This window comes from Benincasa hispida, chromosome 4, assembly GCF_027475165.1.
Source record: "Benincasa hispida cultivar pf3 chromosome 4, pf3_genome.v1.1, whole genome shotgun sequence".
NCBI classification, from domain to species: Eukaryota; Viridiplantae; Streptophyta; class Magnoliopsida; order Cucurbitales; family Cucurbitaceae; genus Benincasa; species Benincasa hispida.
The window spans coordinates 38,681,842-38,697,434 of NC_143481.1; the positions used below are offsets into that span (position 1 = coordinate 38,681,842).

The following is a 15,593-nucleotide window of genomic DNA, read 5'->3' on the forward strand; positions in this document are numbered from 1 at the left end:
ACGAATAAGAACTTAGGGAGTATTTGAAGCGCTGAGATGGTTATTATAGTATGTGAGAATTATAATAGTTTGTGCCAAATGCAGATTATTTTAGTCTAGGAAGAAAATAGTAAACACGGTAACAAAGAGAGAGTGGGAGGATCGATAGGAAATAGTAAACATTGTTAATAAAGAGGGATTTCAAATAGTATTACTATCATTATATGTTATAAATAGTTGTAAATGCCACTATTATATTTGAAGCCTCAAACATGGAATAAGCTTTGATAGCCCACTCCACCAACTTCAAGTTGGAATCCAAATAACCTCTTAACTAGTCTATGTAACTCGACCCAGTAAAATAGGCCAAGGATGATGAGCAAAATTAGGAAGAAAATGTTGGATCCAAAAGAGAGACTAGGCACAAGCAACACTATAGGCCAACAACCCAATGTGTTAACTAACTCTATATACTGAGAAATCCTAGTCAACCTTCCTATAAATATATTATTATGACTCTAATAAAGGTAACTTCTTCTTTAAACTCGGCCTCAAGGTTTGCTACACTTTTTAGTGTTTCTTTTCTATCTAACTTATTAATCTCGAGTTGTTCCACAACTCTTTTTGTTTTACATATCACCCCAATTACAATTTTAACATTTGTTTTTAGTACAATGAACATAAATAGGTTTGGAGGATTTAAACCTTTAATCTTAAATAAAATATTATATATCAATTACGGTTGAGTTATACTTACTTTAATAAAAGGTTCAATTCACAAATCATATGTAAGTTCTCCCAATCCAATTTTTCGATCAACAATTATTCATCTTTAATGTTAGAGATTATTTGCATGATTTGGATAAACTTATATGTGAATTAAAATAAAATTATAGAAGTAAAAGACCAAGCCTATACTTCAACATAAGTGTATATATATTTCTTTTCGGGAACTATATATATTAATAATGTTTTCCCTTTTTTTTTTTTTTTAAAGAAAAACATTAACAATTTCTATTTCTTATCAAAGATTTCATTATTTTTTATTTTTAAAATAATATTTCATCGAATTAGTTTAGTGTGAAATGTAAATAAAATAATATGTGGATGTCATGTGGATTCGGTCAAACATCCAGTAGTGGTCAAAGAAGAAAACATTAATTTTTCTTAATAAATAAAAGATATCAAAAGGATAAGAAATGGTCGCACACTGAGTTGATTAATCGTTTTAATATTTAAATTAACATTATAATTAGATCATTTTTTTAATATCTCTTTTTAATAATATAATAACAATCATATTTTTATCTTATGGGCAAGTTAGAATATTAACTCTGATTTTTACAGTAGAGCATTGGATAGTAGGTTCAAGCTACCAAAATTGTTTGATGTTCGTTAACATATATTTATGTCAACCGAACTGAATTCACTTTGACAATTTTAATTTTTAAAGATTTCATATATCATAAATATTTGAAATATCAATATCGAGATCTTAATTTTTCGAAAATGTTGATAAAATGTCAATTTGGATAGATATTTTTGAAAAAATTATAAAAATAAAAAATTCAAAAAATTAATTTAAATTAATAAATAAACATTTTATGATTTTTAAACAAGTTAACATGTCTATTATTTATATTGTAATTTACATTAATAACATTTTGTTGTTTATATTTTAATGCTTTGTAGACTTTTTTATGACATAATAGAAATAACGATCCATCCTTCATATGTTGCTATCGAATCTATGGAAACATGAAATATCGACATATCTCAAAAATTTAACACTATAACCATACCATACTTATGGGGCTTTTTTTTTCTCTCTTGTAATTTGACAAACTAATCATCAAACACATTGGGATTTGTGTATTGGAGAACATTCAACCAGCAGCCTAATACATTGGAGAACTACTCATCAAATATGACTCATACTTTATGATTACTACCTTTAAATTATTGAAATACATAGAGATATTTTTAAAGAAAAAAAAATTATAGTGGGAGTAACTAACAGGTGCAATAATTTCTCCTAATTTTGGAGACAAAAGAACAGATAAGTGAGGTTGAGAAAGGAAGTTTCATTTGATCAACCTTTTTTTTCTTTTTTTTTTTTTTGGTTGTCATTTACTATTAGTTTAATCCTATATACATCATTACTATAATTACAAGGTATGATGTTGAGATTCAAATTTAGACAGTGTTATCCTTACTTTTACAAGGTGGGCTACTTGAGAAATTGTTTTTAAATTTGCTAAATAAACCTAATTTTCCTTTGTATAATTTTAAATTTTCAAAGTTGTCCCGAATCGTAGTTTACATTTAGTTTAGATTTAAATTTTATTTTGATCCATGAACTTTAAATATACTTTTAAAAATGCTCGTTTTAATTCTTAAACTTTGAATATTGTTTTATTTTGATTCCTAAACTTTTAAAAATATTCATTTTAGTCTCTAAACTTTTAAAAAGTATTTATTTTGGTCCCAAATATGTTAAAATTTTGTTAACTTTTTAACAAAATGATGGGGTGATTTATATTTTTGGATGACTAGGCTACAAAATAAGTTTACTATAATCTAGAATTTCAATTTTAAATAAGATAGCAAAGCGGGAGAATTTAAAAGAAATTTTTAGTTCAAAATTTTGACGTACTAGTTGTTGGTATTCATTTCATCTTTATCTTACTCAATACATATAGAGCTCATTCATCCAAAAATACAAGTTTCTTCTTATTTTTGTTGAAGAGTCAACCTAATTTTTATAATAGAGATCAAAATAAACATTTTTTAAAAGTTTAGGGACTAAAATGAATGTCTTTTAGTCTTTTAAAGTTTAAAGACCAAAATAGAACATTTCGATTGATTGATACGAGTTGATTTTCATTCAAAGTTCAAGAACTAAAATAAGATTTAAACTTTTAGTTTATTTCATTATTTTTATTGAGATTAAAATAATAATATTATGTGATAAAGATCAAATAAGATTTTATAGCTTTAAAAATAGAATATAAAATACATTCCGAGAAATATATGGGGGAAATGGTAAATAACATCTTTAAGTTTTTACCTTATAAAATTAGCACTATCTTTTTAAAATTCGTTCAAATAGTATTTCGGTTCATCTCGGACGAGATTAACCACTGACATTTAGTTGAAAAAAAATAGCTTTTTCTCAATTGTTTTGGACCTTTTGGACGTTTTTCGGTTCATCTCGCATAGATTAGATCGAGATTCTAGTAATTTTTCCAAAATATTATATGAACTTCCTAAATCCTATACCCGATCTTATATTTTTCAAATTTATCTCTAATTCGATTATATTTACCAAATATTATATCAAAATCTTACATAATTTTTTACATATTTAGCCAAATTTCTAATTTCCAAATCAGTTCACGAATTATGCAAATGAATTTTTTAGATGGATATGATTGAATTTGATTTTAATTTTTTTGGGAATATTAAATTTTTCAAAAAAATGTAAAATATGGAAAATATATAAAATCTCGGACAGATTAACACCGAGATCGGTGAATTCTCTGACAAATTAATCCGGGATTTTATATATTTTCTATTTATTACCTATTTTTTCTTTTTACAAAATTTAATCTTCCCCAAAATTAGAAAATCAAAATGCATTCATCCGAAAAAAAATCTAATTGGTAAATTCGTTTGGAAATTTAGAAATTCATATAATCATGGGAACACAAATATGCCTAAAATTACATAAGAATTGAATATAATATTTGGTAAAGATAACCGAATTTGGAGAAAATTTTGATTTTTTAACGACTTTTTACTATAATATTTCAAATTTTGATTTTTTAGTAAAGATAACATCTTTTAAAATTACTATAATCTCTCCAAGATGTACCGAGAAAGGTTCAAAAGTGTCAAAACAATCGATAAATTAGAAAAAGAGAAAAGCTAGTTTAACGACTTTTTTAAAAATGTTCTAGTTTTGAAAGATAGAAAGTTGAGAGCATTATTTCTAACAATTTTCCAAATATATGACATTTACGATATATTAAAAATTTTATAGTTTTTAAAAAGGGCAGGTAGTTAATTTTGTCCCTATATTTGATAATCTATATGATTAACAACATTTTAAAACTCGTAATAGTAAGTAAAAACAAAGATAATTAATTAATTCTAGCGAAAATATATTGAGAAAATTAAAAATCTTAAAATTTGAAAAATAATATATTAATACAAACATTTTGAAAAGTAGAAGACAAATAGATAATTTTGAAAGAAATAGAGATAGAAATTTACCAATGGTAGCTTTCAAATTGACAGAGAGTTATGTGACTTGCAAGAAGTTTCACTCACGTATAAAACTTTATATACCAAGTTAAATGTATTTAATTCCCATTTTTTCCTTCCTTAAAGGCCAAACCCAAATTTTCTTTCATTAAATTTCTTCTTCATTTTCCCCAACACTTGCATAGACATTACTCATTCATATCTTTAAATAGTTCTATAAATGTACCCTAATGCACAAATAAAGTAAACATGCATTGAGAAAAATTGATCATATATGCACTAATATTAAAAAATAATAATAATAAAAATAAAGAGAAAAGGTAATTTAATTTCAATATTTATGTCAAAATGAGCATAGTTCAATTGATATAATATTTATTATCAACCTCGATGTTAGAGATTCGACTCTCCCATCTTACACTATCTTCCTCTAAAAATAAAATTGGTTAACTAATAATATTATTTTTTAAATTAAAAAAAAAAATCATTAGAAATTAATCATCAAACATTGAAACTAGAGTATAAATTAATTAAAGCAACCCATGATGCACTAAATTTTTAATTTCAATAATTAAAAAAACAAACAAAAATATGATAAATTTACTAATAATATGCATAGGAAAAATAACTAAAGTAATTTCAACCCAAAAAAAAAGCTTTTAAGATTTCAAATCTTGTTCCCAGCAAAGAAAAACATAAATAATTGGCCACTAAGAAAGTATATTATTAAACTCAATTGAAATATGTAGAATAATTGAACTTGGTTAGTTGTGTATTATTAATTAATTTCTTAAAAAAATCTCATTTAATAAGCCTTTTGTTTTTTTTTTTTTTTTTGATTATTGAGAATTAAATCTATAGATACTACTATTATTTTCAAATTTTTTTCATTTTTTATCTATATTTTACCGTTTAAAAATCAAACCAAGTTTTGGGGAAAAAAACTTTTAAAATTTTTTTTTTTTTTTTTAGAGTTGGCTAGGAATTTAATCATTGTACTTCAGAAATATACAAATAAGGAGAAAATAGATTTAATTTTAAAAATTCAAAAATAAAAACGAAATGCCAATAGGGTATAAGGAATTTAGTAAATATGAAGTGCATTGTTGTGCCCGTGGTTGGTTGACATTATTCAAAAATAACATCCAAACAATTTTTATTAATTCTTAGTGTCGAATTTGTCAAATATTATATATCAGCCCAAGTGGGAAAACAATCCCTTGCATGCAAGGAAAATTTAAACGATTTCATACACAGATAAAATAAATAAAAGATTTATAATTTTTCAATGAATATATAAAAAGAGTTTCAATTGGTTGACTTGTGCCTATATTCTGGTCTTTGAAAATCCATAATTATTCTATTTATTGCTCTTGACCTTTCAAACATTTAGTTTTAAGGTTTAGTTTTGGATATTGTTTGAATTTTTTAAATAATTATTGATCATTGTACATATAAAAATGTCAACTAATTTAGTGTTTAATAAATTCTAATTTTAAACTTGAAAGAGTAGGTGACTGTGTTTGATAAATTAATACTAAAAAATTGTTTAATGTATTAAAGATTCAATACGATTGATCAAACTTTATTTCCAATTTAAATCCGTTATTTTATAAACCATAGTAAATTAAAAAGCAATTTTAGATAAAGTAGTAAATAATTAATTTTACCAAACATCTCAATGGTTAAGATTTTTTTGCTCAAGCAATTACAATTAGAGTGTTTTTAAATAGTTAGGCTCACATTAACATTTAAATCAGAATTCTAAAGAGAAGATGGATACATTTGATATGGGATCTTTTTAATATAAAAAAATATATTTAAAAATATTTACACTTTATAGCAAAAAGTTTCAAGAGTAAAACTTTTTGCTATAAAGAGTAAATATTTCTGGGATTTTTTTTATTTATAATAATTTCCCTTTGATATATTCCTTGTACTTATCTTTTTAAAATCTTAATAAATTATTTGTACTTTTGAAACTTTTTACTATAAAATGTAAATATTTTTTGAATTTTTTTATTTATAAGAATTTTCCTTTACAAAATTAAACGCATAAAAATTCAAAACTAATTTTTTCGATTACATTTAAGATTTGAAGATTCTATTCTTATGTTAATATGGTCAATATAATATTATACTATAAAGGGGCATTTTTAAATATAAAAAAATATTAAAAATATTTACCTTTTATAACAAAAAGTTTAAAAAATACAAGTACTTTTTTAACTATTTTTAAATATTTTTTATATTTAAAAAGAGCTCTTTTATAAAATGATTTTGAAAAGATTTTGAAAAGATAAGTGCAAGGAATAAATATTATTTTAATTTTATCAAAAAAAAATATTTTAGTTTTAATAAAAGGTAATGGAATAGGTCAAGTAAAATTACTGTTAATAAATGCAAAATTTAAAGTTTAAAGTTCTATAAAAGGGCAATTAGTTTTGGGATAATTTTCTACTATCCTACCTTCTAATATAATGAAGAAAACCAGATTTTATATAATTGATTATTCAAAATTTAACAAAATAAATTTATGATATTATTGAAATTACAAATTGATAAATGTGTAAAATTGTCCAAAAATGATTTGCTTAGATCTTATCTTTTAACATAGTAATTAGAATTTCTCACAAGAAGAAATTTTGGTCAAATTAAAGTTTGAGTTTAGTTTTAATTTAGATATTACGATAATATGATCCAATAATTTGGAGCAAATGTTGATTTTACTATTTTTTTTTTTTTTTTTCTAAAAGAGTTAGAGTTGTGAACTTCACTTTTTGGGTCATCCAAAAAGTTTGTGGACCCATAACTAAAAAACATTATTTTTATATTGGATAATTGTAATCGATGACACTTTTAAGATTAATAATTAAGTGTATAGCAATATTTTTAAATAATTATAAATATAACAAAATTTATCAGAGTGATAGACTCGATCACTTATAGATAGACTTCTATCATTGATAGACTCTATTATTAATAGACTTCTACCAGTGATAGTTTATCAACTCCGAGAACTAAATCTAAATATTGCTATATGTACAAAAAAATTTACATTATATTATATCTATTAATATTTTAAGTTTTATTACTATATTTGGGACTGTTCTTTGCATTGTAGCCTGACCATTTCACCACTATAAAGAGTTAAACTCAACGTTTATTTTTCATCACTCAAAATATTACACACATATAATTAATTTCTGTTGGAGAATTAAAAAAAAAAAAAAAAAAAAAATGGCTGCTGCATCTGCAACCACCGCCGAGCAAAGCCACCGCCGCCGATCAGTGTCCAAAGTGGCTATAATTGGAGCTGGCATTAGTGGAATCACCGCCGCTAAGCATCTCTCTGGTCACCACCCAGTGGTGTTTGAGGCCACAGACTCAATAGGCGGCGTGTGGAAGCACTGCGCTTATCGGACCACCAGGCTGCAGACTCCTCGCCAGGATTTTGAATTCTCCGACTACCCGTGGCCGCCGCCGGCGACGGGGAATGATGACTTTCCAACGTATTTGGAGGTTTTGGATTATTTGCATGGCTATGCAACGCATTTTAATGTGCTCAGATTCGTCAAGTTTAATTGTAAAGTGGTTCAACTCCGATATATTGGCGGCCCCGAAGCTGAAGATTCCACGGCGGCCGGAGTGTACGGAAACCTACTTAATGGCCGTTCTGTATGGGAGGTCGCCGTTGAAGACACTCAGCTCAACACCATTCAGGTATATAATCACCTTTTTCTTTTTTTTCTTTTTTTTCTTTTCCTTTTTATTTAGGATATGAAATGATAAAATTTGAACCTAATTATTATTATTATTAGTAAATACATCTTTACGTTTGTTATTAATTTTAAATAAAAAGATAACCCAAAAATTCCAAATAACCCATATTTGGTTTTCAAAACCACTTGGTTTTACCAATTTTTATTTAATTCACAATATTTATCTGGTTAGTCCTCGAATTCACTAATATTTTTTGTGTATACCTTAACTATACTATATTTGAGTAGTCTAATATTTCCTTATTTATAATTATGTTTTTAACTAGTCAAAACGGAATATAGTTCAATAGTATAGTTCCATTTTTTAAATGATTTAACTACTGAAAATATTTACTAATAATAACAAAATATCACAGTCTATCTGCGATAAATTGCATAGACTACTATCTGTGTTTATTGTGTGTACGCGATTATTGCAGATATATAGTAAAGTTTTGCTATATTTTTAAATATTTTGGTTCATTTTCTTATATTTGAAAACAATCCTACAAAATATATACTTTTAAGAAATTTGTTATTAATTAAGAAATTTTTGGAAGCAAGTTTTAATATTTGTATGTCTATATTTGTGTTCGTCTTCATGTGTGTATTATATATTTCAAATGATTGAGCGAAATATGCTGCTCCCCTGGCCTTTGATATGTTTTTCAAAAAATATATATATAAAAATATATACTCTAAGTTGTCCAAGATTCTCTATCTATGCTTCTATATTTTCAAACTGAAAAATTTAAAACTGAATCATACCTATATGTTTACACATATCTTATTTAATTTATATACATTATTTTTTAACATAAATAAATCTAAAAGATACTTTTCTCAAATATCCTTGATCAATTAAGAAATTTACTTTTTTTTAGTACAATAAGAATAGAAGATTCAAACTACAAATGTCATGATCATTTAAAAACTTATATTCCAACAGCCATGTTCGCTTTGGCCAACATAATAAAATTTTAACGGGAAGAGTGCAAAATATATTATTATTCCATAGAGGAGTTGATATAATTATAAATCATGCATGTCAATTTTGGATATTTTTGAAATTCCATATTCAAAATATACCCATATTTATTTAATACGTTAATGACTTGAAAAAGTTGATAATAATAATAATTATATCAATAATTCATGTGTTAACATGAATCTACAAAAAGTTCATACTTATGGTCATGAAGCATATGGAGATATACATTATTGTTGATTAGATATACATTATTCCAATTTGACATATGCTTTTGTCAAATTGACAAAAGCATATGTCAAAAAGTAGAAAAGAATGAGAAATAATATTATGCATGGATTTGTGAGGATAGTGGTATGAATTCGAGTTGGTGATAATATGTGTGGGAAGATATGGAGATATACCAAACATACCAAAATTCCCTCAGAACAAAGGTCAAGAAGTTTTCAAAGGCAAGGTTTTACACTCGATGGACTACGCCAAGCTCGACCACGATGCTGCACGTGCCCTTCTTCAGCACAAGCGTGTTGTTGTTGTTGGCTATCGAAAATCTGCCATTGATCTGGCTGTTGAATGTGCCCAAGCAAATCAAGGTACTTTCTTCCAATTTTCTTTTTTCTTTTTTTCTGTTTCAAATTACTGTTCATTTCCTGATTAAGATTTGATTTTGGTGTGGTTTAGGACCAGAAGGGCAGCCCTGCACAATGGTGATTAGGTCATTGCATTGGACAGTCCCATCCTATAGAATATGGGGATTACCCTTTTTCTTATTTTACTCAACAAGATTCTCTCAGTTCCTCCAAGAAAGCCCAAATCAAGGCCTTTTTAAGGCCCTTTTCTGCTCTCTCTTTTCTCCCATGGTACTATTTTAATTGATCCTCAAATTGTCATTTCGTTTCAATTAATTTCACTCATCTAAGTGTATACTTATTGGTGTGGGTGTTTTTAATTAATGAAACAGAGAAAGGCAATTTCTAAGTTCATAGAGTCATATTTAACATGGAAGCTGCCATTAGAGAAGTATGGACTAAAACCAGAACACCCCTTTGAAGAAGACTATGCATCTTGTCAAATGGCTATTATGCCAAACAATTTCTTTGAAGAGGCAAAGAAAGGCAAGATTTTGTTCAAAAAGACATCTAAATGGTGGTTTTGGAGTGATGGAGTTCAATTTGAAGATAATACCAAATTAGAAGCTGATGTTGTCATTCTCAACACTGGTTTTCAAGGCAAACAAAAGCTTCAGTCTTTGTTGCCTCATCCTTTTAATACCCTTTTGGTTGATTCCTCTGGTATCATCCCTTTGTACAGGTACCAAATTAACCATCTCTCTTCACTTTTTTTTTTCTTTTTAATACTAAGTACCTTTCACAACTTTCAATTTCATCTCTAATAAATTGATGACATATTTCATAAATCTTTAAAATTAAATTTAAATTTTGTGTCTAGTAGCTTTGTATATTTTAAAAAATTATCAAATAGGCCAATAATTTGTTAGACACAAAATTTATAGCTTAAGAAGCTATTGGACACTTTCTTTTTTTTTTTTTTTTTTTTTTTTAAGTTTAAGGACCTATTGCTAAGAAACGTGTACATTTTAGTTTGGCTAGTGTGTCCATGTCCGACACTTATTGGACACGTATCAAACATTAGTTAGTGTAATAGATGTATTAGATATTAGCTATACAAAGTCAAAATAGAATCAACATTTGTTAGACATGCACCAAACACTTGTTACATGTACTAAATAGACACATATAGGATAAAAACAATAAAATTTGATAGCAGAAAATAGCATACAAATACATAAACTCATTTATTTTGAATTTCGTCCTTGTTTAAAAATGAAAAATATTTTTAAAATGGATGTTTTAATAAATGTATCATTATCATGTCTACGTCCTAAAATTTAAAAAATGACGTGTCACCATATCAATGTTGTATTCATGTCTTGTATCCATATCTATGTTGCTTAGACTTATTCAATACAAAACTGAAAATTCTTAGAACAAAAAGAGATAAATTTGGAAGTCGAGGTACTAAACGTGTAAATGAACTGATATCAGAGAAGATTAACGATGAAAATTATGAAACAGGGGTGTGATTCATCCACTGATACCAAACATGGGATTTGTGGGATATCTTGAGAGCGTATCAAACCTTCGCACTGGAGAGCTACGGTGCAAATGGCTGGCAAGATTGGCTGAAGATGGCTTCAAGCTTCCTACCATTCACAAAATGCTTCAACAAACTGCAAATGAAATTCAAGTCATGAAGAACACTACACGTTTCTACAAGCGTCAATGTGTTTCCACCTTCAGCATTAGCTACACTGATGAGATTTATCAAGAGATGGCAAATACTTCTAACTAAGATCTATATATTTATATATAAGACATGTTTAAATTCTGTCTTTTATTAATTAATGACATAGTTATGAGGTTTTATGATCCCTATACTTTGTATTAAACCCAAGTATTATTAATAAAGTAAAGTAAAGCTCAAAATTAATTAGGTCTCGATCATTGTACCAAAATTCTTGATATTTTTACCAAGTCTTTATAACTTTCTTCTTTTTACTTCTTTACTTAAGAAGATCGACAAGATGGGAGTTAATTGATGTTCATGTTCCATCTTGAGGGGGAATATTTAATATTGTTTGTTAGGCTTATGTTAGTTTGGTTAATGCCAAGTGTACTTTTACTGGCTAGTTAATTAAAATTTACCCCCTGTTCTAATATTTCTTCAGATCAACTTAGAACTAAAATAATGCTAAAGCAACAAAAAGAATACTTTAGTTGAATTAAGAGTGAGGTTTATGATGATGATTGGTTTCTTAGTTTTTCGTTTATTATTATTATTAAACGAGCATATTTTAAGAAAATTTTGAATATGACCTATGGATTCTTAGCTATTGATCTATGTTTTAGTTAGCTAAGGGCACGAGATCTCGGAGATAATAGCAAAGACAACTAATTAATTACAAAGAAATAGAATGTAGAAACAAGAAAGGAAGATTTAAAAAAAGGGAAAAGCATAAGCGTTCTTCCCTTATTAAATTAAACTCCATTGCTTCCTACTTTAAAGCAACTGTTTTTACCAGGTTTATTACTATAACTTTGGACTCTAAAACTACCAAAATTGAAATATATATTTTATATAAAATAAAATAAGTTCTGAAAGATTTGATTAGTAAAAAATAATCAAATCTTTTTCAAGCTAACCACTCCCCATCCATGCCTTCAAACTCTCCAATGTCCATGCTGCATCCAAAAGAAAAATACAAACATAAAATTAATTAGTAAAACTAATATTTTCTTGAAAAAGAAAAAGAAAAAAGAAATATGGCCCAACTTTGAAGCCTTTTGGAGGAGAAAGCCCATTGTCTTGTGAGGGTTAATTTGACCCAAATTCACCATTGGTCAAACTTCACAATGGTATATTTCAATTTTCTACACAAGTTATAAGATCGAATAAACTAGTGTATGGTTCAAAAATGTGTAATATCAATTATTATTATTATTATTATTATTATTATTATTATTATTATTATTATTATGTAAGTGGGAAAAAGGTTGTGCTTTTGTTACATGCATCCAAGAAGCTCTTACCATATGAAAACTATATATAATAGAAATAAATGTCAAAAAAGGTATCCAATAATAGATGATATATATACAGACATTTGATTTTGTCTTTAGTGTAAATTGATGTTGATGTGAACTATATTATTTTTTCTATTCATATTAACCTCATCTTGTTCTTGTCTAAATTTGTTTTCATGAATACATGATAGAGTAAGAATAAAACCAAGTCCACTTTATTGAAATGGACATGAAACTAACTCAAATTAATATCATCTTTACAAGAAAACCTATATTATTAGAAGAATTCAACTAGAATGAATCCTCTTAAACCAAATTGAAAAGAAAAAGAAAAAAAAAAACTAAAAGATTGTCTATGTACATTCATCACATTAAATGATCTTATTATATAAGAATTTAGTTCCTATAGTTCTAATTTTTATATGAGGTACGAGATTTTGAGATCAATTGTTTGTTATTGTTTTATTATTTTTTTCCTTTTTTGTTGAGATAAATTATTTAGAGTTCAACTTCAATGAGTGTTCTTAATTGAGAGAATTCCTTTTTGTAAAAGAAAAATGCAACTCTGAACTGTTGAAAAACAAAATCCAAAGCTTGCTTTGATCTTTGTACAATTTTGTACAACTCATCAAATTGTATTATCAAAGCCTAATATAAGGTAATTTTTTATTTTTCAAATACTTTTCAGCTCTTTATGGTTAAGTTATAGTTAAAATTTAGTCTCATAGTGGCATAAAATATTATAAATAGTCTCTAGATTAGGTAAAACCGTATAAAAATCTCATAAATATTCTAAAATCAAAATTTAATCAAACTAAATAATAATTATAAAGACTTTATTTTTGTGATCCGTAAGAAGGAGATGCACGAACAGATATTGGGTATGAAAGAAGAGCTGCTTCTAAATCTCATACTTCCTCTTCTATAGGTGAAAAAAAATAATAATAATAAATTGGTTGATTCCACAAAGATAGGTGCAACACCTAAATATTTTTCATGAAAAAAAGTAACCAATGGTTTGATCATAATTTGCCACGTGGAAAACACTTTTGTTTTATTTTTTTAATAATTATAATTATTTTATTTTATTTTATTTATTTGGGTGAGATTAGAGTGGATGTGGAAGGAGGGTTCTGCATCCGGGATGTTCATCAAACCGAATGTAACAGTGGAAAACAGGGGAGATGCTCAAAAGGGAAAGGAAAAACTATTCCTCCTTCCATATTTGAAAAATATAGATGACGAACAAAAAAGAACATATAGAAATCTGAATTTGAAATGAGAAACAGAGTGTTTTGGAATGTATCTTACCAAGGAAGAGCAGAAGGATGATCATCATGGAAGAACTGGTAATCATTCAACAGCTGTTCTTGAAAACAACTTTCATTTCCATTGTTCATCCAATCTGGAAACTCCAAAATCTGATCGAACGGATCCCCATATCCATATTCATACCCATCTTCTTCTTCTTCTTCCTCTTCCTTTTTCCCCATCTTCATAAATCTCAACCACCACGCCGATTTCACCAAACTCATCTTATCACTCCATTCCATCTCATGTTTCTCCCCTATCGATCTCATCTCCGCCATCTCCTCTTCCCCCACCGCCACGTGCAGTCCTCCTCCTCCGCCGCCCCCGCCCCCGCTCGTATTCGACTCTGTTCCCTCCCCTGCCCATACACAATTCCGACCTTCCTGATCCGTCGCAATCGAAAGGCTTGGAGACGATGTCGACGTCGACCACGAACCCGAACCCGAAACCCCACCGTTTGAGAACAGATTCGCGTCCAAATTGTTGAAATCCTGCAAGTTGAGATTCAGGCCTAGAGTTTGCTCTGGTAATACAATGTCCACAATATTATTCCCTTCCACCGATTGCGAATTCATCGACCAACTTGGGAACGAACAATTCATCATCATCATCATCGATGGATCATAACAAAGATTCTTCAAATTATTTTTATTGTTATTATTATCATTATACTTGAAATTACTCTGGGTTTCATTAATTCTATTCCTCTCTGTAGCGGAGGACTTGGGGATTTTCCTGGGTCTGATCTTCCCTTCTTGGGATCTGGCAGGGGATGACTCCACCGGCGTCTGCGGTTGATGTAGCTGCTCAGCGGTGGCAGCAGTGGCGGCGGCCTTTTTCATAGCGGCCCGGTGATACTTAAGCGCAGTGACAATCTCTCTTCTGGCTTCGGCCATATTCAACAAACGCTCTTGATAAGGTCGACTGGTATGGAGCCTTCTTCGAACTTGCTTCTTGTGGGGTTGCGTTGGTTGAGGTTTGGGAATTGGTTCCGCCATTTTAGAGGGATTGGCGCCAGAGGAGGAGGAGGAGGAGGAAGAAGAAGAAGAAGAAGAGGAATTGGGATTGATGGGTTCTTTGGTTTTGAAATGCTTAACAAGGCTACGAATGTAAGGAGAAGAAATAGGATCTTGATTAAGGTGATGGAACTCCATTAAAATGGGTTTGTTTGTGTAAATTTGAAGAAGTGGAAGAGAAGGAGAAGGAGAAGGAAGAGAGAATCATGGGGAGAAAGCAGAGCAGAGAAATGGAGCAGAGGATTTGATGACCTCGGGCAGGGAAGGAGAGGTTCGTGGGTGATATAAATAGCTAGCCTTAGGAAATAGGGGCAGTCTAGGGTTTTTAAATCTATTTTTTATTTTTATTTACTTTAGGGGAAATGTGAAAAAAGAAAAAAAGGCGAATGAGAATATTATTTTGGAGTGTTTCCTAATTTGGAAAATTACTTTTGTTTTTCTATTTTGTTTACATGTAATTAAGACGATGCAGATGGGACTGCGACGGCGACTGGGAGGACGGGTTTCGTGTGGACTCTCCATATTATTATTTTTTTTAATTTTACTATTCGTGAAATTACTCATTTGGGCTTTTGTGGTTAAACTTTGGTTCTTTGCCTTATTTAGAAAATCACTCTTTTTTTTTTTTTTTTTCTTTCCATGGTTAAGCATAAGCTGATCTATT

General features: G+C 28.4%; 2 protein-coding genes across 2 annotated transcripts; one reads left to right on the forward strand and one right to left on the reverse strand.

The window, feature by feature from the left end:
• Positions 1-7,465: 7,465 nt before the first annotated feature.
• On the forward strand, positions 7,466-11,370 carry LOC120075158 (putative flavin-containing monooxygenase 1). Its single transcript, XM_039028339.2, has 5 exons — positions 7,466-7,971; positions 9,350-9,590; positions 9,679-9,857; positions 9,959-10,308; positions 11,094-11,370. Exons 1-5 carry the CDS (start codon positions 7,489-7,491, stop codon positions 11,368-11,370), a joined length of 1,530 nt encoding a protein of 509 aa, XP_038884267.1. The 5' UTR covers positions 7,466-7,488.
• Positions 10,998-15,304, reverse strand: LOC120075159 (protein AAL-toxin resistant 7-like). Its single transcript, XM_039028341.2, has 2 exons — positions 13,914-15,304; positions 10,998-12,260 (listed from the first exon to the last, which is right to left on the reverse strand). The coding sequence occupies exons 1-2, from the start codon at positions 15,065-15,067 to the stop codon at positions 12,212-12,214; spliced, it is 1,203 nt and encodes a 400-aa protein (XP_038884269.2). The 5' UTR covers positions 15,068-15,304; the 3' UTR covers positions 10,998-12,211.
• Positions 15,305-15,593: the final 289 nt, after the last annotated feature.